The sequence below is a fragment of the Osmerus eperlanus genome, chromosome 3, assembly GCF_963692335.1.
Source record: "Osmerus eperlanus chromosome 3, fOsmEpe2.1, whole genome shotgun sequence".
NCBI lineage: Eukaryota > Metazoa > Chordata > Actinopteri > Osmeriformes > Osmeridae > Osmerus > Osmerus eperlanus.
This window is the reverse complement of record NC_085020.1, coordinates 6,069,401-6,096,380: the sequence shown is the minus strand read 5'-3', so window position 1 is coordinate 6,096,380 and position 26,980 is coordinate 6,069,401. Positions and strand designations below refer to the sequence as shown.

General features: G+C 48.9%; 2 protein-coding genes across 3 annotated transcripts; both read right to left on the bottom strand.

The window, feature by feature from the left end:
• Positions 1 to 303: 303 nt before the first annotated feature.
• On the bottom strand, positions 304 to 9,298 carry mpp4a (MAGUK p55 scaffold protein 4a). The gene is made up of 22 exons (XM_062456785.1): positions 9,121 to 9,298; positions 8,183 to 8,262; positions 7,755 to 7,876; positions 7,431 to 7,508; positions 7,222 to 7,305; positions 6,934 to 7,065; positions 4,530 to 4,611; positions 4,340 to 4,425; positions 4,173 to 4,244; positions 3,844 to 4,040; positions 3,569 to 3,630; positions 3,412 to 3,435; positions 3,232 to 3,273; positions 3,099 to 3,119; positions 2,945 to 2,959; positions 2,747 to 2,788; positions 2,479 to 2,646; positions 2,301 to 2,381; positions 2,100 to 2,193; positions 1,894 to 2,002; positions 1,544 to 1,684; positions 304 to 1,415 (listed from the first exon to the last, which is right to left on the bottom strand). Exons 2-22 carry the CDS (start codon positions 8,244 to 8,246, stop codon positions 1,227 to 1,229), a joined length of 1,905 nt encoding a protein of 634 aa, XP_062312769.1. The 5' UTR covers positions 8,247 to 8,262; positions 9,121 to 9,298; the 3' UTR covers positions 304 to 1,226.
• An 813-nt stretch (positions 9,299 to 10,111) lies between these two features.
• als2a (alsin Rho guanine nucleotide exchange factor ALS2 a) lies at positions 10,112 to 23,900 on the bottom strand. Of its 2 annotated transcripts, XM_062456783.1 has the most exons (34): positions 23,725 to 23,900; positions 23,561 to 23,627; positions 23,257 to 23,405; positions 21,842 to 23,143; positions 21,394 to 21,556; positions 21,219 to 21,315; positions 20,974 to 21,051; positions 20,647 to 20,862; positions 20,366 to 20,537; positions 19,935 to 20,121; positions 19,691 to 19,756; positions 19,402 to 19,561; positions 18,997 to 19,128; positions 18,610 to 18,738; positions 18,423 to 18,446; positions 17,036 to 17,106; positions 16,744 to 16,810; positions 16,453 to 16,631; positions 16,290 to 16,355; positions 15,812 to 15,910; positions 15,477 to 15,641; positions 15,185 to 15,296; positions 15,014 to 15,091; positions 14,716 to 14,852; positions 14,445 to 14,600; positions 14,253 to 14,370; positions 14,000 to 14,157; positions 13,743 to 13,865; positions 13,169 to 13,345; positions 13,013 to 13,058; positions 12,461 to 12,522; positions 12,230 to 12,379; positions 12,032 to 12,128; positions 10,112 to 11,834 (listed from the first exon to the last, which is right to left on the bottom strand). In XM_062456783.1, exons 2-34 carry the CDS (start codon positions 23,578 to 23,580, stop codon positions 11,796 to 11,798), a joined length of 4,995 nt encoding a protein of 1,664 aa, XP_062312767.1. In that variant the 5' UTR covers positions 23,581 to 23,627; positions 23,725 to 23,900; the 3' UTR covers positions 10,112 to 11,795. The 2 variants fall into 2 exon arrangements, with proteins under 2 accessions (XP_062312767.1, XP_062312768.1); XM_062456784.1 differs by lacking the exon at positions 18,423 to 18,446 and having other exon boundaries at positions 23,725 to 23,899.
• Positions 23,901 to 26,980: the final 3,080 nt, after the last annotated feature.

The window sequence follows — 26,980 nt, the reverse complement described above, 5'->3', positions numbered from 1 at the left end:
TCCGTTTCCAATGCAATGACACAGACATGACATCACAGGCATTACTGTAGTGATGGCTAAGCAAAGATGCCAAGGTCAAAGTGCACTGTTCCAAAATATATTTTATTTAAGAACTGCCAGAAAGACCGATTTAAAACGACAACCCAGTCATCCTGTTAACCGTTACACATAAACTTATGTCACAAAAAACAAATTCACAAACAAACAAATTATCCTTAAAATGGTGAGTGCTTTGTTGTTTGTTGTTGCACAGCAGCATTAAGTCCTTCTGATACGTCCAGCAGATACCATTGGCTGTCCCTGTCTGCTTGATATGTTCATGCCATGACTTCCCACCCACTGTTCATCTCACATACAAGGCCCCCAAACAATCCCTGAGAAGAAAGTGTGAATGAATTACCTGCTTCTCCCCCTCTCAGGACGCGTGGTAGGACAGAGGAGGGGGGAGGTGGGACCGGGCGGGGGCGGGGGCGACACCAGGTCTGAGGCTGAGGCCTAATCCAGAGCTAAATCCCCCATAGACCTTCATCTGCACAGGAGGGGGATTAACTAGCCGGGCAGAGATCACATTGCAGGACACACTAGTCTGGTGTGGAGTGCACTTGTTCTGCGTAAGCTCATAGTATTATTGAAGGAAATACACACCTGTTTATAAACAAATGCAAGGCTTTATTCAACTAGGTTTACAAAAGCTACTGGCATACATACCATTTAGTGTAACTGCAAACAGAACACAATGCAACTATTCACAAGTCTACCCAACCTCAGATCTTAACTCAGATGAGACAAATACAGTATATTACATAATTGAATAAATGATAGTGCACAGAACAGTGACAGTTATCAAACCGTTCTTCTCAATACCAGAGGAGCAGACTGCCTTACAAGTCCATGGTACAGTATCAGAATGGTATCACCTGAATCTGATTTAAATATATGCTGTGATCACAAAACATAACACACCAAACAGGCTCATCTGCTTGGCACATAATCACACATATGAAACCAATTCTCAAGACACATGGTCAAGTCAAGGGGTCAAGTCTATTTAAATGCTTACCATACGATTAAATAAGTTATCCATAGTCATCCCAAAACATTTCCTTCTTTGAACCAGTGGTCGAACATAATTATGAAGGCAGTCAGGGTGTGTCATCACCTTTACCATCGAATTATGACACTCCAAATAGCATCATCGTTCCTCTCCATCCTCTCCCTTGTTCTGTTCATGGCTCCTCGGGGCTCATCCACCCGGCAGGGACCCACTGGGCCTCGTCCTGGGCCTGCAGGATGGTTGTGAACAGCTGCATGCAGGAATCTTGGAGCTCGTCGTTTACCACGACACTGTCAAAGAACTGGCCGAACCTAGACTCAATCAGCTTGGTGGTCACCTCCATCTCCGCAAAGTCCTCGTCCTGGGGGGAGAGGATGGGGAGGAGTGGTGGAAGCGAGTTTGTGGCAGAAAGGAAATTCATTTGCCGTCACGAAGGAGAAAGAAACTACTAGCTGATCGAGGTCTGCAAAGTAATGAGCTGTGTCTCACTGTGAAGGGCCGGTTGGTGTTGTAGTTGGTTATGATGTGTGCGTGGGCCTCCCTGCGAGTCAGTTTGAGACGCTCCGTACCGGGAGGCTTCACCAAGATGACGTAGGGCTTCAAGTCCCTTGTTCTCAGTGACTGGACATTCTGACAAGACACAAGCGGGTAGACATGGCAGAGGATAACGCACTTGACTTTGTAATATGTCACTTGGTGAACACGTAGGGGGGGGTTGTTTGGTCAAATCCCGACAAATTATTGACGAAAGGATTCCTGTTTCGATAATGACAAACCTCATATCACTGATATTGGGGTGTACTACTATGACGCATTACTTGCGATCCATCTGAACTTACATGTGGCTCGACGTCTACCAAACACATCTTGCCGCTGCTCAGCACGTCCTTGACCACGTCAGAGCTAGTGCCGTACGAGTAGCCTTTATATTCCCCATGCTCCAGGAACCTGGCCGGGGACACAGACCATAGGCAGGGGGGGTCACGCCACAAAAACAGAAAAAGACACAGGAGATGGACCCTGTCGTTGAAATGATCCATTTTACTTGTGGTTGGAGATCATGTCCTCAAAAAGCTCCTTGGTGATGAAGTGGTATTCTCTCCCGGGCTCCTCTCCATCTTTGGGTGGACGTGTTGTGTCTGGAGAGGAATGGTAAAAACACACACACACACACACAGGAAGAGAAATGATAACAGTGTACCTACATATGACGTGTTAATATTAAAGTAACGTATGGCATACTTACGAGGCACTGGTCCTTGGAAGGTTGTTGGGTTGAGAGTGATCAGCCTTTTGCGCATCTCGTTCACTCCCACACCAGAAGCACCTACAGTGCCGATAGAAACCGCACATCATCACCACACCTCACCTCACCAGTGAGCTCTGCATGTCACAAACTCCAAACCCCAGCAAGGCTCTCTCACCCACGAGGATGATGAGGCGGTGGGGGTCCTGCGGGGGGCGCTGGTAGGTCATCACTTCCTCGTAGGGGTTGGTAAGAACCCTGCTATTGGGTGAGCAGGAGTAGCAGGACTGGCGTCTCTTCCTGAATGCCGTCCTCCTCCACATCCGGAAGCTACGCCGGAAACCAGCTGGGACAGAACATCCTCATCATCACCGTGACCTTTCACCTCACAGAAGTCAACTGTGTGTGAATGTTCAGTATTCACTGCAACAATAAAGGAAGCTTACCGGTATAGATGCCATCCACACTGCTTTCTGACTCAGCCTCCTCTGTGGAGGTAACACAAGACAGAGGTGCGATCACATGACTGTCGCACTCCAGCAGACTAATCCAAATAATTTCTGTATTCGCAATTTAGTGACTGAGTTAAACATGGTAATACAAATAATTGGTAATTCTTGTCTGAAATAAACAAACATATTTACCCTCTCTGAGATCCTCTAGAGTATCAGTATCGAGAAGGAAGACAAGGCAACATACAAGATGGTTAATAATGGTGTCATGCTGACAATTAGTTTCTGCTTAATTCTAATACACTATATCTGAACTCTCTATGTGAGTCCGTAAAGACTTACCTACCAGAATCAAAATCTTCCTCATCTATGGAGAAAAGAGAAGAGATGTAATTGTATACCAACAGTATCTCCTTCTGAATGTATCAATATGACAATGGGATGGATGTCCTAGAACAGAGTAATGAATGTAAGTTTACCTGCTTTAATACATTTGTCATCAGCATCCTTTGTGTCCTCTTCTGGAAGTAAAAACACAGACACAACTGAATTAGACAGAGAAGCGTCATTCAGATGCACTGGAGAACATGACATTAATTCAACACACCACTGAGCCCAGCTAGCCAGCATATCTATCTCTCTTTTTCCGCAGTACATACCTTTGCCATCATCAGGCATTTTCACTAGCAGCACAGACGACAAAGGAAACCGTTAGATGGTTAAAATATTTGTTCAAAATTTGAAACTTGACTGACAGAAACTGGGATAAACAAGAAGTGTTAACTTTGAGACAGAATAAAACAAGAAGTTACTTACCGCAGGGTTTGGAGCAGGTGTGAGCCTGAAATGGCTGACACCACCACTGCTCCCTCTGTTTGCTGGACAATGGAGACCAGAGACAGATGGAGGAACATCAGATGACTGAAAACACTTAACACACTCACCACAAACACACTTATCACAAAGATAGTGGCTTCTGCTGAATATTTACACTCAACAGCGTTGAATTTCATATCTCAAGCGTTATGACGATGAACCTTGTGTGGACACCGTCCAACCTATGGGCAAAAAACACAGTCATGTGACCTGACCTCTTGAGCATGCTGGTGGAGGGGATGAGGCCAGCACAGGAAGTGATGCTGGGAAGCTTCCTGGCCTGCCACCAGTGGATGTCAGTCTGGTCCACAATCTCCAGCAGGTCTCCCTTGCTGAAGGCCATGCCTGCATCAGGGCAGGGGATGGCAGGGTCCTGCTGGGGGCAGTAGTCTGCCATGGCCCGCACACGCAACTAAGAGACAGAGGAAGACAGTGCAATCTGACTGGTGGATATAGGCATTCATCATTCATCTATACTGTAAAATTAGGGGAAGTTAAGTTGTTGTAAGACTACTTCAAAAGGTTTGCGTAAGTGTCCACTCACCATAGTTTGGCTGTTGGTTGACCGGGGTGTGTTTGGGATCACTTTGAACAAGATAGTTCCTTCAGACTGGATCTGGGAGAGGTGTGAGGAATCAGTGAGTAAAGTACAGCCGTGACACAAGAGCGTTAACGAACTGTTGTGAGAAAGTGGCCTGTTGGAAGACTGACCAATATCTGTATGACCTGCTCTGGGTCTAGACCCTCCACCGGGCTTCCATTCACTTCCACCAGCAAATCTCCTGCATGCAGAAGACCTGCATAGGCACACACACACAGTATGGTACAGTGCAGTACATACATTTGAGGAGGGACCAGAGCATGTGGCCCAGTGTTATGTACAGTACATCTGAGGACTCACCACTGCGATCTGCTAAGCCTCCATTGATTACCCGGGCAATGAAGATTTCTCCTGTCTCCTCGTCCTTCTTTATAGTTGCTCCCTGGAATAGAGAGGTTTCACACAAACATTTGAGAGATTCGAAAACCCTATCTGAGCATTAAACAGATGTTTCCGGAAAAGTTGTTGCAAAGAACACAATGGTGAATGGCAAAAGGATGGTGGTTAGAAGGCAGTGGAATGAAGAGTTGAGATGATCTTGCCAGTGGCAGGGAACCTAAGGAACAGTTGGTCAGATGAAGGAGGAGGTGGACCTCTTTAAGATGAACTGTGATGACAATGACTCACACACTCGTCACACAAAGATGGAGTTGAGCAAGACTTGAAGACGGACAAAAAGGTGTCGTAGGTTAATTGTATGAAATTATGAACAACAAGGGAACAAGACACATTGAAGGATTGACCACTGTCTTTAAGTATGTACCTTTCACCGTTTACAACATCACTGGCAAGGGTCCCAAGACCCTTAGATCAAATTATGTTTAAGCAGCCATTTTTCTCTTTGGTATTAGCACTGAGATGCTCCTTGAAGGCAACAATCAGAGAAGACTCTCTTTTACATGGAAATCTCAGCAAAGCAGACGACAGGAAGTGAGCAGGTCTATGTCCTGCTCTATTTCTTCTTCTTTTTGTGCTTCTTGCTTGAAAGGCAGCCTGTGGTGTCGTGGTCATGGGGCTCTTCCCCTGGCCTGGATGCTGTCCCATTGGAGAGCTGAGCCTGTTCTGTCTTTGGAGGGACAACGATAGGCCCTCTCCCCATGCTCCTCCCATTTAGGCCTGGCCCCGAGGAAGCCTTTCCTCGGGTCGACCACTGACCCTCCTCATAGCCATGGAGAGAGCTGGAGGAGGAAGAGGAGGGCGAGGAGGAGGAGGGCGTGGGGGTGGAGCGGTAAAAGCGAGCAGGGGGAGGAGGGAAGGGTTTGGGCCGTGGCGCCTCGGGGGGCTTACTGGCGACGATGAGGCCCTGCAGCTTGTCGACGACCTCGGCCAGCAGGTTGAGAGCCTGGGCGTTCTCCTCCACGCTGTCTGACATCAGCTCTGTGGCCTTCACCATCCTCTGGCCAAGATGGCGGACGTCCCTGGTGCTGTGCTCCATGCTGCTGGTCACCGTGTGCACCGTTGACCTCAGCTCGTCCACACTGGCCTGTTTGACCACGGAGGGACGTTTCTGATCTTTCAGATCCAGTGAAGGGCTCCACTGATCGGTCGGTCCCTGACAAGGACGCTGATGATCGGTTCGATCCAGAGAAGGATGTTGTTGATTGGTCAGATCAAAGGAGGGGCGGTGGAAGCGGTTGACGGTACCTAGCCTTTTGGTGCGTTTGGCCATGGGGCTAGAGGGTGCCGTCTGTGCCCGGGCTGTTACCCTCGAGGTAGGGACAGTCCGAGGGCGCCCCCCTGTGGAGGAATAGCATGTGGGGGAGTTGGGTGTGGTCTGACTGAAGGCTGGGAGGGTAAATGGAGGGTAAGCATAATCTGCATTGTCATTGTCTGTTCCATTCATTTCTTTTTGCTCCGTTGTGTTTTTTTCGGTAGCAGCACAGACTTGGATGGCCAGGGATGAAGGGAAGGGAAAGGCATGTGGAGATTGTATGGAAATGAGGAGAAAGCGGAGATGTTAATCATTTTAACCTATTGAAACTCAGGCTTTATTCAAACTCAACTTTATATGGAAGTCATGTCAATATCAAAGTAGCTGAGTATTAATTATTTTTTTTTTTTTTTTACTGAGTAATCGAGTGATTTAAAGAAGAACACTTCCTGTTCCTCCTCTTACCAACACGTGCCGTGTTGTAGACAGAGGGAGCTGATTGGTTGAGGCCCCAGAGCTGGCCAGTTTGTCGACACAACCTGCAGCTTCCTGTGGCCTCGTAGCGGGGGAGGGGCCGGGTCTGACCAGGCAGCAGGGGGGGCAGCAGCCCCGTCGAGGCAAACCTGTCCGCACCCTCCCTGTCTATCAGCTCCTCCCCCGACCACGCCTTCCTCCCCGGCACCAGCTTTTCCAGGGTGAGTCTCCGTAGGCTGTTCCAGCGACTGCGTATCCCCCCTCCGCCATTCTTACGAGCCAAAGACAGGGGTTGGGTCACTTTACGGATGTACTGTGTACGTTGAGCGCGCAGATAGATTTGAGACAAGATTAGATGAAGGAGCGAGGCATGAAAAGCAGAGGAGGGCAAGTAACCCAAAGTAAAGACCATGTCACCATGATATGAACAAAAAAGCTCCATCCCTGCAAACAACCACGCACGGAGCTGCAAGAGGCAATCAGAGAGACAAACGCAGAAGCAACCAACCAGACATCTGATGAGAAGCTCAAGTTTTCGACTCCCATCATATCTGAATGATGGAGTGACCGGGGCCTCACCAGGGGCTGCTTGTTCTTGACCAGACAGACGATTCTCATGGCCTCCTCGTCCTGAGGCAGGTCATCAGGGAGGGGAGGCAGCACCGGCTCATAGTCAGACTGAGCCACCGTGTCGTGGGCTGAGAGCAGGGCCTGGAGGGGGGGGGGGGACAGCTGGTTAGACACACAGGGGATGCTCGCAGGCCGAGTCAGGTTAACTATGCCTGTGGAGTGGCTAAAACACCAGTGATGATGCTGTAACGTGCTGTTCTTTAGTTCCCCTTTCCTGTGTCCCCTCCCCTGACTGACCTGCAGGTGCGGGCTGCTCAGAAGACTGAACAGCTCCCTGGCTTCAGCAGAGGGGCTTGGGACAGCACTCAGACTAAGCAGGACCTGCCACAGGCAAACACATACACGTCAATACAGGCATATCCATATATCATGGTCATGCAATAGATGATATAATACTGTATATAATACAAGCAAAATAGAGTAGTAAAATGTGTTAAATGGCAGACCTCATAGGAGAGGCTGGAGGCATCAGGCAGGACGGGGCTGGGCAGAAGAGTCCGGAACCGCAGGAGGCACTCATACACCTGGGAAGGCAGAGATCAGGATTTATCAGTCAAAGGCCATAACAGACTCAAGCTGCGGACACACATGATATGTTGGCTAAATTAATACATCATTAAAACCATGGAAGGAAAGGACAATGGGAGGGAGGGAGGGAGGTAAAAAGGCTGTCAGGCAGGCAGACAGACAGAAAGGAAGGTACAAACAAATACATGATATACACTTAACACATATAACACATACATACAACACTACAGTAGCTGCAGTACCTTGAGGAGGGCATGCAGCCAGGGGGCGCTGAGCAGGTTGTGAAGCAGCTCTGCTCCACTGACATCTCTGCTGATCGCTTGCCTCACCTCCTCCACCACTCTGTGCAGAACATCACTTAGGCCTTCCACCATACACACACACACACACACACACACACACACACAGATGCATGTAAAAACACACAGAATATGAATCTACAGGGAAAGCTAAAAATGTAATCTAGATAATTGAAGATAATTCTGAAGATAATTCTGATTACATTTTGGCAGACAAGCTTAAGATTTGGATTGGGTATTGTGTATGTGATTATTGTTCAAGGTTCAGGACAGACAGAGTATTGATTAAACTGTTTTAATGATAAGTCTTCCTTAGAGCTACTAATCTAAACATCTTATAATGAGGTGAGGAATGTGTGTGTGTGTCCTACCATGTTCATGTTGCTGGTGGACTGGGCCTTCCTCTGCTTCTAGCGCGTCTCTCATGGTGAACATTAGGGCACCGGTCTCACTGCAGACAAACCAAAGACGCTTCACCAAAACAAGCTCACATACAAATATATTAGAACCACAGAACTCCAGTCATGTTGGGATCATGGAAAATGACTGTCTTGTGCTAATTGTCTTGTGGACTACGGATCCATCTTAGGTCACCTATGTGTGTTCTTATCTAACTGACACACAAGCTTCCGTACCTTATTACCTCATTTGTTAGAAAGGAGGACATTGTAGTTAATCCCTCGTTCTACGTCTTGACCATTTTTTTTTTCTGGACATGACTAATCATTGAAGCAGAAAGCAAGGCCACTAAATGTCATGCAGCCACTTAGCAAACCCTCTCTGCTGGCAGGGGAGCATAGAGCAGCCCAGTTTATAACTCTGATACCAAATAAGACACTCTGTACCCTCATGGTTTGATAGTTAAGGGTAGGGTTGAGGTTAGGTTCGAACCTACATTCTATCTTGACCTACGATGTCACATCCTTATTCTAAAGGTATTGCATCATCGGTTCAGTGACAGATTAATGCAGGCATGAGTAACAGGAGACAGAAACTAGAGGAGTGCTTCCCGAGCTCAACCATACTTGACCATGTAAGAAACCATATCATGAGTTTACTGGGATTCGGTTTAATTCCATAATCTCTATTCAGATCTCTCGCATGGGTCAAGACCTACAGAATGGGACACATTGCGGTCTGATAAAGCACCCATACATGCCTGGAGTTACACTGAGAGATTGAGATTGAGATTGGATGATGTTGTGGTGATATGCTGCTCAGTGAGGGGTAAAGCTGATCGCTACACACGGGCCCAGAGTAAAAGCTCATCAAACAAAGCAAACCATCGACCGTCAGACTTTAACCTTACCTTGCCAGAGTCCGCAGGGGTCCCTCCCTGATGTCCACACGCAGAGGTCCTCTGTCTGCGGTCAACTTCAGCTGTTGACCATCCCTTCAAATATATTTCGGTAAAGGTTCCAAGCCAGGACCGGTGTCAACATGTACGTGGTTTTACTACAAAGCGTCCACGGGAAAGCAGCATGTAATCCCTCTCTATCCTCCACTTAATCCTGGACGAGCAAGCAATCTCTCTCCCTGTCTCTCTCCCTCTCTCTCTGGGAGCACTTCACCATACAGGCAGGTCCGGCTCACAAATCTTCTTAGCGCTGCTTTTATCCCCACACTCAAGTATCTGGCAGGCAGCGGACACAGATAACAGTAGCATGGCGCACAGTGGTTAATAGTGGTGGTGGGCGCAATCCAAGAGAAAAGCAACATCTGGGTATTCAAGAGACCAGACTTAATTGAGAACGTCAAACCAGTGTGTGCGTACGCGCAATGCTGGTCATTTTAAAGTCGAAACGTAAACACTGAAATCTGTTTTAATCTGATGAGTAACTAACATGGCAACACCAAATTAATTATGGTTAATCCGTCGACATTATAGAAGAATTAACACTCTCAACAAAGCAACATTTACTGTAAGCAACACAAGCTGTAAACCCCCCAGGTTTACGTGACTGTGGAGTTCAGGAGGTCGCCCTCACCGACAGCTCCTGGGAGATTATGGATTGGCCCAGATGTCTCTTCCTCTCCACTGTGGGAGTTGGAGAACCCTCAGGGTCACTCCCCCTCACACTGTTAATCCTGATCCTCCTTCCAGCAGTCACTAAGACCCTTACCACCACCACCAAACAAACATACACACTACAGTCTTTAATTCCACCACTACCAGTAATACACTTCCATGAGGTCACACACTAACACAACTCAATTCTGGAGCTTGTCCAATATAAGGCCTATTTATGACTCACAACAAACACAGGGAAGCAAGGAGAACATGTTGTAAGAGCAAAAGGCAAGGAGATGTTTCTGGTCTTGGTCATTCATTTTATTTCTATTTTGAAAGTGACCATTTCATCCATTTGTCAGTAAATCAACCAACACAACCCATTAATTTATCAATAATTTCTTAACTTTCAAACAGTGGTTACAGTATAAAGCAGCTGTGAGTAAAAAAACAACAACATAATATTCAGTGTTCAATCAAATGTGCCTGTTCATTGAGGCAAGTGCACTGTACAAGCATCTGTGAAATTCACCATGGTTTAAGACCAACACATGATGATGGACAATCTGTAAAAATCAGGAGCAGAAGACAAAAGACTGAGGCCTCAGTCTGGCTGGGTACATGTTTTCATACAGTTACAACAGACATAAGTTAACAGTTTGAGCAGGAACACAGTAACATCTCCTCGAAAGGTGCGGTTAACTTCAAGCTTTAGAAATCTCAAACAGCACACTGCCATGAAAGCAATATAAACACATGGATTAATTTATTTTCGGAATCCTACATTTGTACTAAAAATCAGATCATCAGTCAAATAGATAGGTAATCCCTCATCACTTCATGAATATACATTAATGCCTAAACAAGGACTGAATTGAAACAGTTGCGGGACTGGACAGTCAGGATGCCAGGGAGACAAAGGTGCCACAGACCAGAGACCAGATCAGGATCCCTCCCTCAGGAACTCTGTCTCTGGATGAACCGTGTCTCTAAACCGCTCAGGATTATCAGTCACACACTAATAACGCCTGGTGAAATGCTTGCCGTGTCAAGTTTGATCTAAGTCACTCACACACACACACTCACCGCACAAAGCAACCAGCAGCACACATTCACACACACGCAATCGCACTCACACAAGCACACACACAAATTGGATGCTTGAATCAAATATCTGAAAATATCTTCAAGAATATTGCAAAACTGTTTTAAATGTGCGCAGTAGCTTGACATATATATAAATTCTTATATATATATATATATATATATATATATATATATATATATATATATAAAACATGAATTGGCAGCATTTATAAGCAGTCCATCTCCTCTATTGATACTTTAGTACAGTAGTTAACACGCAGTTACAATCCACTGTCATTTAAGATGAGTGAAAAACATTGTTAGTCTATACATTAGAAAAAATAAATTCAATTCAAAAAATAAAATTGCAGCATAGTAGACACTTCCCATATGTTTCTGTTCATAAAAGTTTTAAATAGTAAACATTTTCCATTGTTTTGAGCTTTTCATGATCTATCCCTTTAAGATAACTCAACGTTCCGTCGTAACTCCCTTTAGAATGAGTCTGGCCACACCCAAATCAACATTTACATAACTATTATGTAACCAGTGATCAAGCCACTGGAGGAAATTGAACTTAATTCTAGCTTAGTCATAAATCGATGGTCCCTATGGAGGGCCAAAACAGTCGAGTTGTGATGGAGAGAGGCAGTATAGAGACAGGAGCTATCGGGTTCTTCTCAGGTCTCCCTGGTTCACCAAGGTAGAGCAGAAACATTCAATATCTACCATCCAACTGCCTTGTCTTGGTTCACGTCTCCATGTGGTTGTGGACATAGTAAGTAGTCAGTGTACAATGTTGTGAGATCATTAGAGCTTGTACCTCCCAGACACAGTCTGATGCCAGGAGACCCCCCCCCCCCCCCCCCCCTGGTTCCTACCCCTCATTATGTGGTCTTCTCCCGCTGGATGTGGACATAGCAAGCCTTGACAGACACATAGACACACAAGACAAGAGAACCACAATGACTTTGTAAACAAAGTACTCACACTGATCATCTGAAACCAGAGCTCTAATCCAGCTAGCTGGCGGGTCTCTGTTTTTCACTGTATTCTGTGTTGTTGTTTATTGTATCCAGTATACGTAGATATGTAATAGGTGTGCGTGTAAGGTGTGGTGTACCTGGAGTGTGGTGAACATGAGGCCCAGCTCTCCGTGCTGTAAACACGGCTCCATCAGGTCCTCAATCAGGCTCACCTCGGCCCCCAGGTTTCTGATCCTGCACAGTGGGAACGACGTCAGCATCACCAGACCCACGTCCTCACAGCACACCACATCCACCTCGGACAGTTCCTCTGGATGATGACGATGAGGTCATACCTGGCTCTGAGCACCACGTACAGGGAGAGGGGGAGGAGGTCGTCCATGGACAACAGGAAGTTCCCATCCAGGAGGGTTTGTACTTCCTGTTTCAGCTCTCTGAAGGTTAGGTGGATCACCAGCAGCTTGTCTGATGGAGTGAATGTGGTACTACGGGGAGAGAAGAGAGGAATGTAACATAATAGGTTCTGACGGTAACGTAGCAGCAACACTGGACCAGAGTGTGTTTACCTGAGCTGCTGAAGGGTCTCCACAGCAGAGGCGAAGCAAGCGTCTCTAGTGCTGGAGAGGACCTGGGAGTGGACAGGAAAAGGGTTTGAAAAACAGGCACGAGCAAACATTACTCCCCAGGAAATGTAATATTGTAGCATTCTTCTAATCTGTATCTTACTGACAAACAAAAACTTCCCTGACACGACCCTGTGCTTTTTTCCCCTTCGTTCGTTTGTTTACAGTCACTGGCCGATGAGATCAGGACATTAACTTATATAAGAGGACTATGATAGTGCGGTGTGTCTTGTAGAATGAGGCCCCAAGCCCAGCGAAGCAGCTCCCAGATGTCCTGCAGTTGCTAAAGAGGATCTGACATCCGGACCAGCCGGAGCAGGGGGAGGAGGAGAAGGATTGAGGAGGATGATATGTGTTGGTGTGTGTTGGGGGGGGGGGGGTGAGCACTTGGGTAGCAGAGTCTCCAGCAGCAGAGACAGAAGGCAGAGGGGGACCTGTGGAACTGGAGGGTCGGATGAGGAGCGGAGGAGGCTGGACTAGCCGGGTGGGGCTCACCTGTTTCTGCTCCCCCAGCACAGAGACAGACACCGGCCAGAACCTCCTACAACACCATACACAATAGTCACCATGAGGGGGGGGGGGGGTCAGGCAAGGTCTCATCAAACACAGTGTGATCCAACCAGGTGTGTGTGTGTGTGTGTCGTGACTCACTCCTGCACCCCAAGGAAGGCGAGCAGGGCCTGGTCAGACTGCTTGTTGAGGCGGATGACACAGTCCCAGTAGTCGGCCTCCTGCCTCTCCTGGTGGAGGCAGTAGAGGGTGAAGAGGGGGGGGTAGAGGCGGGGCAGAAGCACGGGCAGCAGCAGGCTGGAGCTGCTCACCACACAGCTAGAGGAGGGGGGACCCCGGGGAGAGAGGAATGGGGGGGGGTGGTCACAAGACAAGAGAGGTGTGGAATCGTATTATACTCTAGAGCAGTGGTTCTCAACCCTGGTCCTCAAGTACCTCCTGTCCTGCATGTTTTAGATGTTTCCCTGCTCCAACACACCTGATTCAAATGAATGGGTCGTTATCTAGTTACGCAGAAGCCTGCTAACGACCATTCATTTGAATCAGGTGTGTTGGAACAGGGAAATATCTCAAACATGCAGGACAGGGGGTACTTGAGGACCAGGGTTGAGAACCACTGCTCTAGACTTCTAGTAAGGTATATCTGCCTCAGTCATCATCACAGTCTCGCACAGTCATTCCTTCCGCACAGTCAGGCTCTGTAGGGCAGACTCACCCCTGCTGGCCAGCCTCTGTCAGGGGAACAGGAGACCCCAGCCACCCTGGCTGGCTGGAGGCTGGGGAGGAGGAACACTCTGGGATGAAGGTCCCCTCCTCTGGGAGGTCTGGGAACAGGAACCTGGAGACACCAGGAGAAACGGGTTACCCCTGGGAGCAGTGAAGGATATCCCTGTGTATACCATCGATGAGCAGAGCAGGGCAGGGCAGGGCACAGAAGAAAGCAGAGCAGCGTAGAGTCCTCTGGCCGTGTACCTGACGAGCTGGAAGATGCGTGTGAGGTAGGACCTGATCTCCTCCACGGCCTGGCACAGCAGCCGTCTGTTGGAGCCCACCCCCACATAGGTCATCCTGTACGCAGTCACCAGGGTCTCCAGCAAGCAGCCCAGAGGGTGCAGGGGGGTCTCACACGCCTGGGGAGGGCCGGCGGAAGACAGGCGTTAATCACCGGGCCACAAAGCTGGCGTGGTACCTTGGAGAGGTGGTGTGTGAGAGGGCAGGGCAGGACCTTGGAGAGGTAGCGCCTGATGCTGTTGTAGTGGGCGGTGGTGACCGGGCCGACGTGCTGAGGGATGACCTCCAGCTGCTCCAGGGTCATCCTCTGACTACGACTCAACAACTCCGGACTACACATACACACACCCGTTACGTGCATCTGTGTGGAAATGTCTGAATCTGTTTGTGTGTGTGTGTTCTTTACCTGTTTCTGTGACCTGTGGTGAGTGTGACAGCTATTTTCTCCCAGGCCCTCTTCGTGTCCCCTTGGCCCGGTGAGTCACAGTCCAGCCTTCTCCAACACTCCTCAAACACGGACTTCCACTTCTGATCAGCAGGCACTGCCAAGCGACCCAATTTACTACACACACACAGTTACAGATAAGCATACGCATGTAGGCACACACACACACGTGCATTATCACAATGAACACATAACCCCCTGCCCGCACACAAACACACCAGTCTGTACTTACAGCTCACAGGCCCTCTCTCTCCTCTCTGTCATGTAGAGGTTGGGCTTAGTGTACCTGCCCTCTATCTTCAGTCCCGTGGCCCACTCTCCACTGAACTGACCCTCAATATGATCCCCGTTAGGCATGGACAAGGTGCCCTGAAAGGATGAGGCGCACACGTGTGTGTTTGGAGTGAATGAATGAATGAAAAAGAAAGAGTAAGATAGGAAAAGTGAGAATATTCCATATAGACTAGTGTGCAATACCACAATGGTACATTGCATCCTTCATCTACAACTTCCCCAGCATCTTCTAGTACCTTCCCATTGAGTATCCAGTCGTCGGAGAACTCTCCCTGGAATGAAGTATCGTCGTCGACCACCAGGAGGCTGGTGCCCTGAGGGTGAGTCACACACACGCAGTCACCGCACATGAGGCAGACCATTCTTCACCTCTCATGAAAACATCCCCTCTTTGCATTCGCACTCACTGTCATCTTGTTGTTGCCGAAGGTGCCCTCGTAGTACAACCCAAACTGGGTGACCACCACAGCGCTGCCCTGGCGCAGGTCTTCCAGCCACATGCCCATGTACTTCTCACCTCTGAGACAACATATGGGAGTTTAACACCGGACTCACACGTCACACAGTGTTTGAAATCATACCAAGAGTGAACCCACTGGCTAGTTAAAAAAAAAAAAAACATGAATCTTAGCTGTAGGAAGCTACTGGGAGATTGTGTGTGGGTAGGGACCGGACCCGTCCTGGAGATGTGGGACCTACTTTGTGATGTCATCAAAGACACCGTAGCCGGTCCTCTTGTCCTGCAGCCATTGGCCGACGAACACGCTGGAGGAGGAGCGAGCCAGCTTGCCGCTGCTCAGCATGCCGTGGCCCTGACGCAGCGTGTCGTGGAAGGAACCCTCGTACACCTCCCCGGAGGCATACCTAGCCAGGTACAGCACACTCCACTGTTACACCTGAAATACTCAGTCATGCACACTAGGCATTTACTAGGATTGCGTTTGACACACGCATGCAGACAGGCAGGCAGGCATGTAGACAGGCATGCAGACAGGCATGCATACATGCAGACACAGACAGGCAGGTAGGCTGACCTGTAGGTCCCAAAACCATGGATTCTGCCCTCCTTCCACTGGCCAAGGTAACGATCAGGCTTGTTCATCAGCTTGTTGGGCATCAGACAGTCTCCATAGCTACCAGCCAGGGAGAAACACACCAACGCAACAATGGATGACACTATCAGTGCTAGCACTAACAGTCCTCCTGTAGATGATTAACTAATTCAGTGGTTCCCAATCCTGGTCCTCGGGCCCCCCTGCCCTGCATGTTTTAGACGTTTCCCTGCTCCAACACACCTGATTGAAATGAATGGGTCGTTATCAGGGTTACCCATTTATTTGAATCAGGTGTGTTGGAGCAGGGAAATATATAAAACATGCAGGGCAGGGGGGCCCGAGGACCAGGATTGAGAACCACTGAACTAATTAATGATTAACATCTAGGAGAATGCGAGGTCCTAACCAAGAGTCAACAGTGGTGGATATCTTCTGACATTGTACTAATCTAGCTCACCCATCCTCCAATCCCTTTCTAAATGTTCCTGTGTATGTTCTCCCATCTGGCCACTTCATAGTCCCCCTGAAACACGATTAGATGTCATCAGAAGAAGTAAGAAGAAGACAAAAAAAATACATATTTTAGGATGGCGCGAGGGACTTCCGTGTGTGCGACCGACCTGCCGTGGGGCGTGGCAGTGAGCCAGCGCCCGCTGTAGGTGGCGTCCTTCAGACGGCCCTCCCTGGTGAAGGTGTAAGAGGCAGAGCGCGCCACGGCGGGGACGCCCCCCACCCCCACCCTGTCCCCCATCACAACCTGCTGTTCCACAGCCTGGTTCAGGGCACGCAGCCACTTTGCCTGCAGAGAAGCACACACACGTACAGGAGAGTTAGGTAACTCAGAGTCATGTGACTTGCACGTCAAGGTTAAACCTTAAAGAAGGGGTTGTCCAGACTAGTTCTAGCTTTACCTTTTCCTGAGGTGAGGTAGCTAGCAGTGTGAAACTCTCCTCTGGTGTGGTCACCTTAATGCCATACCTGGTAGAGCACAAAATACTTTAACATTACATTTACCTTATACATTTTATTAATTTAGCAGACACTTTCCTTCAAAGCTATATACAGTATAGTGCAAATAGAAAGGACACCAGAAGATCATAGGTGCAGCAGTATTTCGGTGGACAGAAAAGCTCAAAGTCAGACACACAAACTGGTAAACACAACCCACAGTAGGCCTGTAGAACCTAAGACTAGAGGACTCACAGGCTGCTGGTTTCCTGGGTAACAGGCTCCACCCACAGGATGGCCAGAGGGTACACGTGGTGCGAGGAGAACTGAGGGGAGACACGAGTTAGGATTTCAAAACAACATCTACAGCAAAAACTATTACCGCTAACGTTCTCAAACATCACTATTATTCATCATCTTGCACTTGTGCAATTTGTGCAAGGGCACATGGCCTTATACAACATAATCCTTTCTGTCACAATAGTCTGGCTGTGTAGCTATAACCTTGTGGTTTGCAACAGAAGAATAAACGTGGAATTCCACAGTTCCTTCGCAAAGACATGAAATTCGCTCAACTGCCGACAATAAATCTGTGCCTAGCTAGTGGATTGGGCCTCTTGTTCCCCTTTGTAAAGGATCTGCTTGGGAGGGTTGGTAAGTGTGAACGATAGTGAAACCTGCTAATCTTAGTGAAGTAACAGTCATTTCTTGACTTTCCACTAATGTGATTATGGCCTAAAATTGGGAAGTGGCTCAAACCCACACAGCTGCTTTGACAACACATCACTTTTCAATGGCCAATCAGGTGGTGAGATCCCCTCCCACAACAGTTTGGGGGAGGGTGTTCTCAAAACAAGTCATGTCTGTCAATTAGGAAAAGTTTTAAAACAGTGGCATTTCACCAAAGTTTAATCACGAGAAACAGTGCCAGTACCAGAGAGGGTTTAATGGGATTCTGTCTCGACACCAAAGGCGAATCACCGCTTATGGCAGTTTATTTGTCACGTCGGATCAAAGATATTGGCACAACGCATCAAAGGCAAGGAGAGCGCAGCAGACACACTCCAGACACAAACACACAGACAGACGGGGGAAGCAGCCTCTCGCCACGGTAACGCAGCAGACTGCAGAGCAGCCATCAAAGGGTTGGAGCAGGGACACAGATACAACAAGGTGTTCTGCTGCACAGGGGCATTCACTCCCATCACTTTCACCATTCGGGGTCTGTCTGGCCTCAAATAAACCATCAGCCTACATTCTGAAAAGGAAATCAGACAGATTAAGAACTTAGCGACACTGCACAACATGGCCTATTGTAAAACGGCCGAACGACAGTGAACACAGCAGCGCCGGACCAGAATTAAGTAGGATTTTAATAATCATGGTACAGCGAGCTCGCCTTCACATATCGTGTTGGAACTCATCCTGCAGCTCCAGTTCGGGTGTTTGCTGAGTAAATACCGTGCGTCACTTACGGGAGCTTTGAGCTACTAAAACCAGCTCCGTTCTCAAACCCACACCTAGCTTCGACAAACACACCCATACCGACAACAAAGGACCACAAAGGTGGGAGGCGACAGAAAACTGGGTAGACAACTGCAAAGCTGACAGCTAGGTATGGAACTGAACATGAAGTACTTACAAAGCCCTTAGAGGGGATGGTGCCCTGATAGAACAAGAGACAAACACAACATGCAGCTCAGTCACAACAAAATATCTCAGGAAGAATGGCCCTACAATGTTATTTCCAGTCAGCTTTTTACTGCCGTGTCTCAGCGCTGCAGGCAAGCTCGCCCTTGCACGCCCCCGGCGACTCCTGAGGGCCTCACCTGCGCGTGGACTAGGGCGTCGTTGAAAAGGATGAACCAGTTGACGGAGAACCTGCCGGCGTTCTGCAGGGTCAGGGACTTGTTGCTGGTCTCACACAACAGGCGACGTAGGGGCAGGCGGAGAGAGTCCTGTGAGGGGGAGGAGGAACGGAGACAGAACAACACAACATCCACCTTTACTCCATGAGCCAGACAAGGCTTCGGTCAGTATGAGGGGGAGACAACACACACCGTTTGTGGGGGGGGGGGGGGGGGGGGGGGAAGCCAGTCCTAACCCTAGGGCCCTTTGAATCACTTTGAAGTCATGAAGTCACCTTGACAACCAGTACGTTATTGTAATGAGCCATGGTAATGAAGCCATGAGTGGGAGGAGTTGATACCACTCACCGTGGTCCTTCCTGAGAAGGTCTTCCAGAAGAGGCAGGTGTTCTCGGCCTCCTTCCTCTTCCTCCGCAGGCTGTTGGACAGGTCCTCGTACCCCGAGCAGCCCTCCTGGAGGCGCTGGTAGGCTTCCGTGTTCTGCTCCCCCACGCAAACACAGTATGAGTCATCGCTGCTTCTCACCACGTAGGAGAGGAACTTCACTAACATAACCGTCATCTCCCATGACTGATCATTTATTTAATATAATAACAATAATTATATACTTCGGGCAATGTGTATGTGCTGAGTGCATAATTCGAAAGCAATTAAAAGATGTCATCGTCAAGCAAATTAAAAACGGCTCCCATGCAGTCATCAGAGACACGAGGCAGGGGGGGGGGGGTGGGGGGGGGGACTCGGAGCACGCACCACGTCGAAGCAGGTGGCCAGCTTGAGCAGCAGCCTGCTGTACTGGTGGAGCTGCTCCAGAGGCATGTAGCACAGAGACACCAGCAGATCCCCCAGCAGGACCTTCTCTGGGCTGTCTGACAGCTGCCTCAGCAACTCCAGCTTCTTACCGAAACACTCCCTGGGAGCAGGAACGGGAAGGAGAAGGGGGGAGCAGAAGACAGGAGTGAGATGGCAAATGAGGGCTTTCGTGACGGGAGACGATCCGTCTGAATAGACTGGGTTAAAGTGGAAGAACACCACGTCTTACACAGAGAGCTTTGTGATGGCCTGGAAGCCTCCCATTACCTGGAAGTTGCCAACTGAACCACAGTATCTGGAGAGGGAGGGGGCAGGGAGAGGGGACAGATGAAGAGGGAGGAAAGGAGAGAGTAAGTTCTCCAGTTTTAGACAAAAGATCACTTTAGACTGGCCATAGAAGAGGCTGTGAGAGAGATTTGCTGTGTGCTTGGTTGTGCTACTTTTGTCCTCATCGGTAGCAGGTGTGTACTCACTCTTTGTAAGTATTCAGGAAGAGCGCAGAGTGCTGGAGGAGGAGCAGGCCTGTGATGTCACGGTTCTGGGCGTGACGCAGGAAGGAAGTGAGGGACACAGAGTGCTGTCCTGTCAGCTGACACAGGTGACTGAAACTGTCCCCCAGAGTCTGGAAGAGCTGGCTGCACGGGCCCAAGGTCGAGCACACTGCAGGGCCAAGGCAGAAGAGGAACATAACCATCTCTGGAGGAGGGGATCCCTCACTGAATAGCTCCTCATGAGGTCTCTTCCTATCTGACAGATATCCACGTCTTATTTGAGCCCTTGTGAAGCCCTTGCTGTGACATTGTTTCTAAAAAGGGCTACACAAATAGAATGCCCCTTTGATTTGATAAACTACTGTTTGGAGTGCGACGATGACGACACTGTGAAGAACCTCTCCTCATCTCACCTCTTTTGAGCAGCGGACAGAGCACGCGTTTGTGGACGTCGGCGAGCCTGCAGTAGGACTTCCTTTCCGAGGCGGCCAGCTCGTGGATGCCGCCGATGAACCCCATCACGTTGTGGTCCGCCAGCGCCGCGCAGCTCTGCCCGCCGCAGCCCACGCTGCTCACGTAGCCCATCTGCAGCGCCAGCAAGCACGTTACACAGCCAGGCCGTCTCTGTGGCACCAAACACAGGCATCTGCCTGGGCATCACGTCCTCAACGCGGCCCACCGATCGGGTACTCACGTCCATGCAGAAGGGCAGCAGGATCGGTCTGACTGTGTGCATCTCTCCTCTGGCGGACGACCTCTCCCGTGACCTGGGAGGTGACCCCTGCACTGACCTCGGGGAGTCCCGCTGTCCGCCGTAGCAGAGCACGGGCTGGATGCAGTCGCCGTCCGCCAGGAACAGGGAGTGGCTCTGACCCGCCGCCACATCCCACACACGGATCCCCTCTGAGATCTACGGTGGCCCGCAGGAGACACACAGAGCTGGTCAGTCATGCACACGTACTGTACACACAGTGGCCAGGGTAGAGGAATACACGTGTGATAACACAGTGGGGTAGGGTACCTTGGCCTGTTGAGGGCGAGTGGTAGGACTCATCATGTGTCCTAGCTGGCCACTCATGTTGCTGCCCCAGCTGAAGACCTATGAGAAATGATGTTTTATAAAATACAGCAGCCCCATTAAATCTGATGCCTCTGCCTTCAGAACTAATTCGATTTGGTCAGATGTAGGAGTAGAAACGAAATAACGTGTCCAATAATGTACGTGTGAGAGCACCATGTGTGTTTCTATGTGTGTGTGTGTGTTACCTGGCATTTTGCAGTGATGGCCACAGAATGATATGTCCCTGCGGCCACCCTAACAACCTCCTCTTCGTTTAGAGTCTTTATACACAGGGGCTGGAGCCTGGAAAGACATGGGCATATTTCAGTCTGAGCAACTATTCACATGTATGGGCCGTATATGTGCGTGTGTTGGTCCGACCTGGGCATGTGGTCTCCGTGGCCCAGCTGACCCTCCTGGCCCCTGCCCCAGCTCCACACCTCGTTGGCCAGGGAGGGCAGCTGCTCTTCAGCCTTGTCCACACCAGGCGCCGGCCCGTTCCCCCTGCCCCTTCGGCACTTCCCTCTGGGCAGAACTGGCGATGCTGCCCAGAGGGTCGGACAGTTGAGAAACAGTTGAGAAATTTGAGAAGTGTCCATTTAGACATTTAGATTTAAATTTGAGGAAGTAAGAGTCTTTAATACATCCGATCTATGGAATGAAACACAAGGAGTGGTCTAGGACATGAACTGAAAGTGCAGAAATGCAAAAAAAAAAAAAAGTTTCTAACTGGATAAGACCACATTTGACTATTTGGCTATTTGAAACCTTAAAATACATTAATGAAGTTCCGTATAGGAGACCAATAGATAAACGTTTAACTGAATACCATGAGAGAATGCTCCTGGGAGAGATCTCCTCCTATTGGCTGCTGTAGCATCCTCCAGCAGTATGTCAGCCAGACTGGCGCTCTTCTTGCCCTGAAAGCTCTCCTCCACACACCGACGCCCACCTTGAGCCTTGTTCCTGCCCTGCCACCCCCCAGACACACTCCCTGGACCCTGGGCAGATCCATACAGGCTGGAGGGGGTCCTTACAGGAGAGGGCTCCTCATAACTTGAAGAAAGGCGTCCATCAAAGAGTGCCTCTCCAGTAGTGCAGTCAGTCAGCTCAGCCAATAAGGGATCGGAGAGTCTACTACAGAAGCCTTTGAGCTCGTAATCATCAGAAAAGAGTTTGGTTCTCTGAGGAGGGGAATCTGTGGTGTCTGTCTGAGCTCCAGGGCTGCCATCTTCCTGTGGAGGGGGCTCTGGTGTGGAATCTCTGTTAGACTCTGTGGAAGGGGACTGAGAGGCCTCTTCAAGAAGGTATGGCGAAACAGACAACGAGAACTGAGCAGAGTCTGAGTCAGAGTCAGAGTCGGGGCAACCTAAATGTGTATTTTGAACCAAAGCCTGTACTCGGCCCTGGGCTTGGCCTGGGACTGATTCAGGGTATTGGCTGTCGCTATGAGGGAGACGGCAGGCCGCAAGTCTCTCTTTTGGGGTCGACTGTCTTGACCACCGGCCTGATTCCAGTTCCACCCCCAGCGGGCAGTAGTGGCTGTCAGAGATGATGCTGTGGTCCTCATAGTCAGTATGGGAGTTCAGCAGCTGCTTACACTGTCCACACTTGTCCGAGGACTTCTGGGTAACGTAGTCCTGGGAAGGTAGACTTCGAACCAGGGCCAGGCTGTGGAACGCCCCACAGGCCAGCTGTATCACATGCCTCCCTGACAGGTGCTCCACCTTCTGGGGCCTCAAGACAGGGAAGGTCTTGGAGACAAGACCCAGCTGGCAGCCACTTCCCCAAGCCCACACCTCACGCTGAACAGACAGCGCCAGAGTGTGCTGCTCTCCACAGGACAGCTCCGTTACTCTGACCACCTGAGGCGGGACGCTGTCCGAGTCCAGCACGCTGACGAGGGTCGGCTCTGGAAGCAGGCCCCTCTCCGACACGCCACACTGGCCATAGTTATTCTCCCCCCACATGTAGACCGCCCCTTCCTCTGTGACTGCCCCACTATGGAAGCTCCCGGCAGCCACCGACACGACCCACTGGCCTGTCAGGGTGTCCTCGTGTAGGGGTGCTGCTGGGGGGACCCTCAGCCCCTGCCTCCAGGACAGGTCACCCCAGCTGTACACCAGCCCACCTGGGGAAGAGGAGGAGACGAGCAGATAGCATATAAGCTTACTGCAACATGATTGATATGTGGGTCACCCCCCCAGCCCCCCCCGCCCCCCCCCCCCAGAATGGCAGCCTCACCCTCGGCCAACAGAAGTCCATGACAGGCCCCCAGGGAAACCTGCAGGACAGGGCGAGACAGGAGCGGACACTCTGGGCTTACATTCCCACTGCAGCCTCTCCAGAGGTGGAGCAAGCCTCTCTCTCCAGGGGACCGTTCCTCCTCAATGCTGAGGAGAGTACAGCAGACATATCACAGCCCAGTACAGACAGACTGATTACAATGACAACCCAATTATAAATAACCCGTATTCACTTTACAAGCACACATACAAGCACATGTGAACAGATACAATGCCAAATGGATATTTATTTGGCTATGTACCTTTTATTTTCGTCCAGCATTACATCCTCTCCTTTTCACAGGTCACGGATTTGATAATAGCACGTTACTGCAACGATTGGAATAAGACAGTTATATAACGTCAGCTAAACTAAATGGACCACATTATACTGTTTACAGTTAGCTAGCTAGCAGGCAAAACTTACCAAACAATTTCTTCGCGTTAGTGTCGTCTGTATTTTGGACTAGTACCTCATATTTGGTATTAGCTACATATCTTACTGTCACTCGTCCAAAATCAGGAGACAAAAATCTGTGCTCTACTGTGAAGATAACTTTCTTTCACAACTTGTCAAGTATTTTTTTTGTAGACACAGGGACATGCCTTTGTACGGTATCCGTAGAGGGTCGAAAAGCGTCGGCGACCGCAAGTTACTTTGCCTTGCGCTGTGGAATTTCTACACGCCATTAAAGTCCCACGTTGCTATTTGCGGTGTCCATGCCTGGTCAATGCATGTACACTGATTTTTTTTAAACTGGGAATTGAATTTGGAGGTTAGATTATTTGCTCAGTCGATTTTGAAATTGATGTTTCCCCCAAAGAATGTGGGTTGTGTTTTGTCACTGAGAATCATCAGCAACATGAATCAAACAACATCCAATATGATTTTTTACTGGGAAATGATGTATCACAGTCGGTTCTTGTTTAAAGGTCTACTCTATAACATGTCATGTTTGCATGTCTATCCAGCACATCTGAGGCCTCTGGCTGCCTCATCATCTGGGTTTACCACCGACATGCAACATGCTCCACATACAATACATATTTTACATACCATATACTCCGGAACAAGGGTTTCACTCCTAATGCATGGCATTTAGACACGTTGAAGCATCGTAACCTACCCAACAATGAGCTGACATGTCATATCTACATCATTAACCACAAGCGTTATAAAATAAAACAGGCCTATATGTGCAGAATTAAGGGAAAATTCCCTTACTTACATGCCTCCACTTGGCAGATCGAATCCTACCTTTAACATTTACTTTCACGTAAGTCCCACCTTAACAAAGTTAAATAATTAGTCACAGAAACGCTTTCTTTCCCTCCCTCGTCAAGAAAACGGAATGCTGCCCTCTGCTGGAGGGTAAGCGTTTCAGGCACGTCAACATCAGGAAGGAGCTCATTAACTTCTCAGGTTTTTGTCTTGCCAGACAAGTCAATTGGCTGGCTGTACTGTGCAAAGAAACTCTAGCTTTGCAGAGAAACCCTTTAAGCTTTTCTGGTCTGTTTCCTTTATTGGGAAGAAGCTGTAAAAAGCATGTGTGTTTCATGAAGTACAATGAGATAGTATTTGGTTCATCTGCATCCAATTGAATCCTATTTCAAACAAGTGATAGGCTGGGATACCAACTCAGATCTGCTTGTAGACAACAGGGGCCTGCTGTGCTGTGTGGAATTACAGTCAACAACAAAAAAAGGGTTATAAAATATAGGAATAGTAAAATCTCTTGGTTTTGTGGAGGGAAACCACAGCTTGTAAAATGTGCCAGGCTGGGATTGGCAGGTATACCCTATCTCCACAGGGCTCTGGGGCACAGCCCAGCTTCTCACACGCACACCATCTCCCCATATCCCCTCATACGCCCGTGTTCGTGATCCCGGCTTGTTTGCGCTTTTAGTGTTTTCTATATAAAACGACTCTGGCTTCGCCCTGTAGAGTTTGGCCCGGCGTTTAAGTATGTTTGGTCATAAACACAAACACGAAATGGGGAGAGAAATGACTGGCTCCACTTTTCAACATGTCAGGTCTGTCACTGTGGCTAGATTCCCCAGGCTACTTGGTTCCCACACGGGTGAGTTCTTGGTCACTTACAAATGCCATGTGGCTTCTGTTAGGTTGGGCTGTCTGTCTAGAACTATGGGCTCTGGGTGCTCATACTGCAAAAAGTGTTGTAGAGGGGATTTGGTGATCAAATCCATGTAAATACAATTAGGGATTCATCTCAGACTTTTCTTCAAATCCTATAATCTTATTCAAATTGTTTCTTTACATATGTCAGTAAAGAGAAAAGAGGATTGTATATTTTCCTGTATAAGTGATCTACTGACACATCACTTAAGAATTACTGGAATGTTCCACACCCATGGTTCCATGTGGTTTTAATTCCTGTCATAGGCCTACTTAGATTTCTCATTCTATGAATAAATTAAAACCTTTCAGTGGCCTTTTGCTCCAGCGGTTTAAAACATTTCCAAGGAATTGTTTTAGAGGCGTTGGGTTTAACAGGTTTCTCTCATGACAGCTAAGAAAGGTTTATGACAGGGCTGTTCTCTGTGGGGTTACATGTTGTACAGTGTAAGATATACAACTCAGTGAGCAGTAAACAGTGAGCTTTGATCTGTGAAATTTTCATTTGTCTTTTAGAAAATGTCTGGACTGATGCAGGTATTCCGTGATGACATGTCTGTACTGCCTGCCAACTAAAACACAGGGTTGGGTAGCTGCACATCCATTTGATCCCTCATGTGATGTCATCCTGGAAGAACTAGGACAGATCGTATAGAGTACTGCAATCCTCAGAGATCTTCCATCATTCTATGTTCACAGGAAACAGCTGCAGAAGGAGAAAGAGAGAGGGGGTGGGGGTTGAGGGAATTGTGATTGGGGGAGGGGAACCACGAGAGGAAGAGATGGAGAGATGGGGGAGGAGAAGAGGTGAAAGGGGGGGGGGGGAGAAACCAGGACCCATCATGGTCCCATGGTAATGGAACAGTGATCAAAGCCTGAGATTGTCAGCCTGGTCTTGAGTGATGGGAAGAGGAAAGAGTGCTTGTGTTTGTGTGTGCAATGCATGTGTGTGAATGTATGCGTGTGACTGAGTGGAAATGCTGGGGCCACGGTTGTGAGGAAAGAGGAAAAAAAAGAGAGAAAGGGAGGGGGGTGTAGGCCTCAGTTTGGAGGGGCCAAACAGGTGGTGACGTCTGACGAAGGATTAATTGCTTTAACATGTGTGCATGAGTGCGAGGTGGGGTGTAGGTTAAAGGCAGGGGTAAGGACCAGGGCAGGGGGGGGGGGGGAGGGATAAGACAGAGGGAATCTCTCTCTTCCTGAAAGAATCTGACAGCCGTGTCGCTGGCCTGCTCATGCAGCACACACACACACACGCTTGGCTGATAAAATGAGGAACAGGTGCAAAGATGAAAGGGGGAGTCTAGAGAGGCCCACGAATGAGATCCTTCAACCCTTCCTCTCCCTCTCTCATTCGGACACACAGTTGTGTGTGATGCAACGGCGCGTTCACCTTTTTCAAAGCTCAGGTCATGGTGCCACAGGAACAACCAGAGGTTGTCTGAACGAGACATCTAATTGAGTCTCTGACACAACAGCCCCTGAATGTGACCATAGTAAAACGGATACCTTGCATGTGTAGATTCTGGCATCGACACTGACCATG

What these genes read in the sequence shown, in the direction of transcription:
- mpp4a (XM_062456785.1), bottom strand. Translation starts at nt 8,246, where the DNA reads ATGTTCACCATGAGAGACGCGCTAGAAGCAGAGGAAGGCCCAGTCCAC. An exon ending in CCTCCAGCCTCTCCTATGAG is followed by an intron (nt 7,306 to 7,430) that starts GTCTGCCATTTA and finishes TGCCTGTGGCAG; the next exon opens with GTCCTGCTTAGTCTGAGTGC. An exon ending in GACATGATCTCCAACCACAA is followed by an intron (nt 2,003 to 2,099) that starts GTAAAATGGATC and finishes GTCCCCGGCCAG; the next exon opens with GTTCCTGGAGCATGGGGAAT.
- als2a (XM_062456783.1), bottom strand. Translation starts at nt 23,580, where the DNA reads ATGCTGGACGAAAATAAAAG. An exon ending in TGGACTTCTGTTGGCCGAGG is followed by an intron (nt 23,144 to 23,256) that starts GTGAGGCTGCCA and finishes CCTCTTCCCCAG; the next exon opens with GTGGGCTGGTGTACAGCTGG. An exon ending in CGCATCTTCCAGCTCGTCAG is followed by an intron (nt 13,866 to 13,999) that starts GTACACGGCCAG and finishes TGGTGTCTCCAG; the next exon opens with GTTCCTGTTCCCAGACCTCC.